The sequence below is a fragment of the Penicillium cosmopolitanum genome (genome assembly GCF_028827165.1).
Source record: "Penicillium cosmopolitanum strain IBT 29677 chromosome Unknown utg000001l:1.0-706529.0:1.0-706990.0, whole genome shotgun sequence".
Taxonomy (NCBI): Eukaryota; Fungi; Ascomycota; class Eurotiomycetes; order Eurotiales; family Aspergillaceae; genus Penicillium; species Penicillium cosmopolitanum.
The window spans coordinates 229,393-232,775 of NW_026622671.1; the positions used below are offsets into that span (position 1 = coordinate 229,393).

The 3,383-nt window shown below is 47.9% G+C and overlaps 2 protein-coding genes across 2 annotated transcripts; both read right to left on the minus strand.

Moving 5' to 3' along the window:
- Positions 1–317: 317 nt before the first annotated feature.
- On the minus strand, positions 318–1,529 carry N7509_000053 (histone H1/H5 family protein; the record flags this gene model as incomplete). The annotated part of the gene is made up of 7 exons (XM_056624700.1): positions 318–434; positions 498–644; positions 703–782; positions 933–1,063; positions 1,175–1,197; positions 1,351–1,376; positions 1,463–1,529. 7 exons carry the CDS (start codon positions 1,527–1,529, stop codon positions 318–320), a joined length of 591 nt encoding a protein of 196 aa, XP_056494801.1.
- Positions 1,530–2,497: 968 nt separating this feature from the next.
- N7509_000054 (uncharacterized protein) lies at positions 2,498–3,015 on the minus strand (the record flags this gene model as incomplete). Its single annotated transcript, XM_056624701.1, has 2 exons — positions 2,498–2,828; positions 2,921–3,015. The coding sequence occupies 2 exons, from the start codon at positions 3,013–3,015 to the stop codon at positions 2,498–2,500; spliced, it is 426 nt and encodes a 141-aa protein (XP_056494802.1).
- Between the last annotated feature and the right edge of the window lie 368 nt (positions 3,016–3,383).

Below are 3,383 nucleotides of genomic sequence, written 5' to 3' on the forward strand. Positions count from 1 at the left end.
AAGTGGTTCCAAGCGATTCAATTTCGACTGATCTCCAACCACGAAGAAAAGAAAAAGGAATAGACCAGATAATTTACTCATACCTCAGAACGCCACTCCTTCGACTTTGGATAAAAAAGACACCCAGCCACCACAACGAAGATATTTCAGGATAAAGTAATCACGGAGAACCATGAGAGCCATCATATCAGTGGGCTGAGAGCATTAAAATTACAACGGCAGAAGGAAGATACAAAACTTGAAGATGACCCTCCCCGGGAGAGCGAATGTAAAAAACGGGGAGGCGACATCCGGCTATGAATAAGGCAGAGGGCCCTTTATTTCTTGGTAGTTGGCTTCTTCCTGGCGGCCTTGGCGGGCGGAGCGGTCGTCTTGGTAACGCGGCCGGACTTGGTCTTAATGATGACTTTGGGCTGCTCGACAACAGCGGGGGCCTGGCACAGTCAGACCGTGATTCATGACGGCGGGAAAAATCGGGCCAGCGAGGGTGAACATACAAGAGTGGTCCTACGGATATTGCCGGAGTTTGCCTTGGGCTTGACCATAGCCTTATTAGGGCCGGTCTTCTTCACTGCAGGCTTGATGGTAGCCTTTGCTGTGGTCTTCTTGGTAGCGGCCTTCTTGGCGGCGAGGGCCTTGGTGGTCTTCAATTCGGGTTGTCAGATCAGCGCCAACGAGCATCATTGAAGGAGACGAGCTTACATCGGTGGTAGTCTTAGTGACTTTCGCCGCAGGCTTAGCGGCGGGCTCCTTCTTCGCCAGCTTCACGGAACCAGAGGGACCTGTGATGCGACACGTTAGCAACTTATTTCGAAGGTAGCGCAATGGTGACGATGTCCCCGTCATCGATTCTACAGGATCCAAGTTCCGCGGAATCAAACGCGACGAAAGACCGTGCCGGATGACAAGCACAGAGTGGAAACGCGACTCACCCTTAGGCTGAGTGAACTCGCCCTTGTCAACACCAGCCTTAATGGCCTTGTTGAACTGGGCATCGAAAGTGGCCTGGTAGGCAACGTTGATCTGGTTGTTCGAGGTAACATACTTCTTGATGGCCTGACGGCTATTTTGCGGGAAGAAAAGTCAGTATCATGTTGTGGGACGAAACCCGACGCGACCATGGGAGAAGTCTCTCTCTAGGTCGCGGCGACAAGTTGAAATGTGCAAAACACACCTGCTACCATTACGCTCTTTTAGCTATAGGCGGATATGCCAGTCAGCAATTGAAAAAGATAAATGAAGCCCTTCCGCATTGTTGTGGTGGCTATTCAAGTGAAACGGCTGAACGCGTCACGTTCGGGCGCGCAACCCGAATCACAAAACGCCAGGCACCGGCGTTGGTCAACTCACGTTGACGATAGCATCTGTGATCATATCTACAATGCCGGTATCAGCAGAAATTCCGCGACACGGGCGATGCCATGATCGCATTTACGCGGGGCCTGTGGCTCATAAAACATACCGCGATAGGAGGCGTGAGCGGCGGGAGCGGCCTTCTTGGACGCGCCAGCTGCTTTTTTGGGAGGCATGATGAGATGAGAGAGTTTAGTTGATGGAAGAGTAGATGGGGTGAAAGGCGATGCCTTAAGAGAAGCGTGGAATAATGGAAAAGTAGATGGGAGGAGGAAATTAGAAGGAAGAAGCAGTAGTTCCTCCAACCGCGGCTGGAAAGGGCGCAAAAGTGGGTCTTTCTGCGGTCATGTCGGTCGGGAACCCCAGGCTATCTCCGTTCCTTCAGTGTTTGGCGCCTGCTCGACTCCTTGAATCACCGAGTTGAAATATATGCGCCGTTATAGATGCTTGCTCCGGTATATGGCGCGCGGTTTTAGTTGGCACTGCACGCGCGTGGCTCATTGGTCACTTGGGAAGATACGGAGACAAAATCTTTTTCGAAGTTCGGCTCAAGCGCAGAGGCGTATTAAATCGTACCACACGGCCGGGCATGCCGACGGATGGCATTCGCGATTGTCCTTTTTTTCCAGCCAACCCATCTCATTTGGCTGCTTCTCACACACGTCATGACAATAGAGAGGAAGTTGTACTATGGGCCTTTATCTATGTTTACTTGTCCTTATACCCACATGATTTCCCAGATAATGACATCACCAAGGCTTCGCGAAAGGTCGAGGCACAACATGGCCGAAAATCATACACTTTTTATTGCCGCTGGTAGTTACATATTTTCAAAAAAAGAATTCCGATATATGTTGCAAACAGAAAATCTTTGGACCCGATAATTTATCAAGATAACCAATCTTGATATATTCTTATAGCGATATTTGACAATTTTACATCTCTTTTCTCTTGTTTTTTATCTCGGAGTCCCTAGAAGTTCACTTGTCCGTGTTAGGAAATATTCTTGCTTACCCCTATTGTGATTATGTACCATCTCTGCATCTTTGTAAAATACCATTCTACCCTACTTCCCGACCGGTTTTCTTTCGCTCGTGAACGAAGGCGACTTGCCCGAGATTAGCACATGAAAAATTCAGCATCGTCATTCAATAATATTCGCAACATCCAAATAAGCCTGACGACCGTTTGCCTTCAAGTCACGCCTGTTATCCGTGATGGCCTCATCTCTATTCGCTGGCGTGTCGCATGCGAGATCTATGGAGCGATCATCTAGGAGATACGATTTGAGGGAGGTTAACGAAGCACCTCCTCGAATAAACTCGATAGTTTCATCGAGATCTTTTCGATCGCTATCTCGAATCTTCTCAACTAGTCGGATGAACAAGGCCCTGTCTTGTTCAAGTGACTCAATCTTGCGTTTAGAAAAGAGCTTTCGGCGGCCATCACTTTCTTTATCCATCACACAATCCTTGCTGTTCTGGCGGCAGGAGTCGCATGGCACACCGCCTCGGCACTTGATCTTGATTAGCAAAAATTTCCAAGCCGCAAAGCTGCATCTACATACCCTAGTTCTTCGCTTTCTGCATTCCGTACAAGCCAGGTTCGCTTTTCTGGGGGGCGGTATAACAGGAGCTGGTCGAGAGTCGGTAACCACGGCATTTTTTGATTTGGGGAGGATTCGATAAGTCATATAAGCATAAGAATCAAACTTTTCCGCCCCGACGTTCACGACGATAGCTGAGCTTTAGATAAGTTGATAGGGTTCACAGGTCTTAAGATATTTCTTACTTGATTATAATACTTGATTTATTTTACCAGCGAGAAACGGCCATGCGGATTATTTATCCGCTTTTCAGGGGTGGGTGTAAGCAAATTACGTCATTCAAACGTAACATGTTCTCAATGAGTCAAATACTGTATTTTACAACGATACAGAGAAGGTAATTACAATGTGCAGTGAGCGTACTATCACGCACATACGTAAGAAGATACGGTTAAGAATTCGTCAGTCCTAATCTCTTCTAATC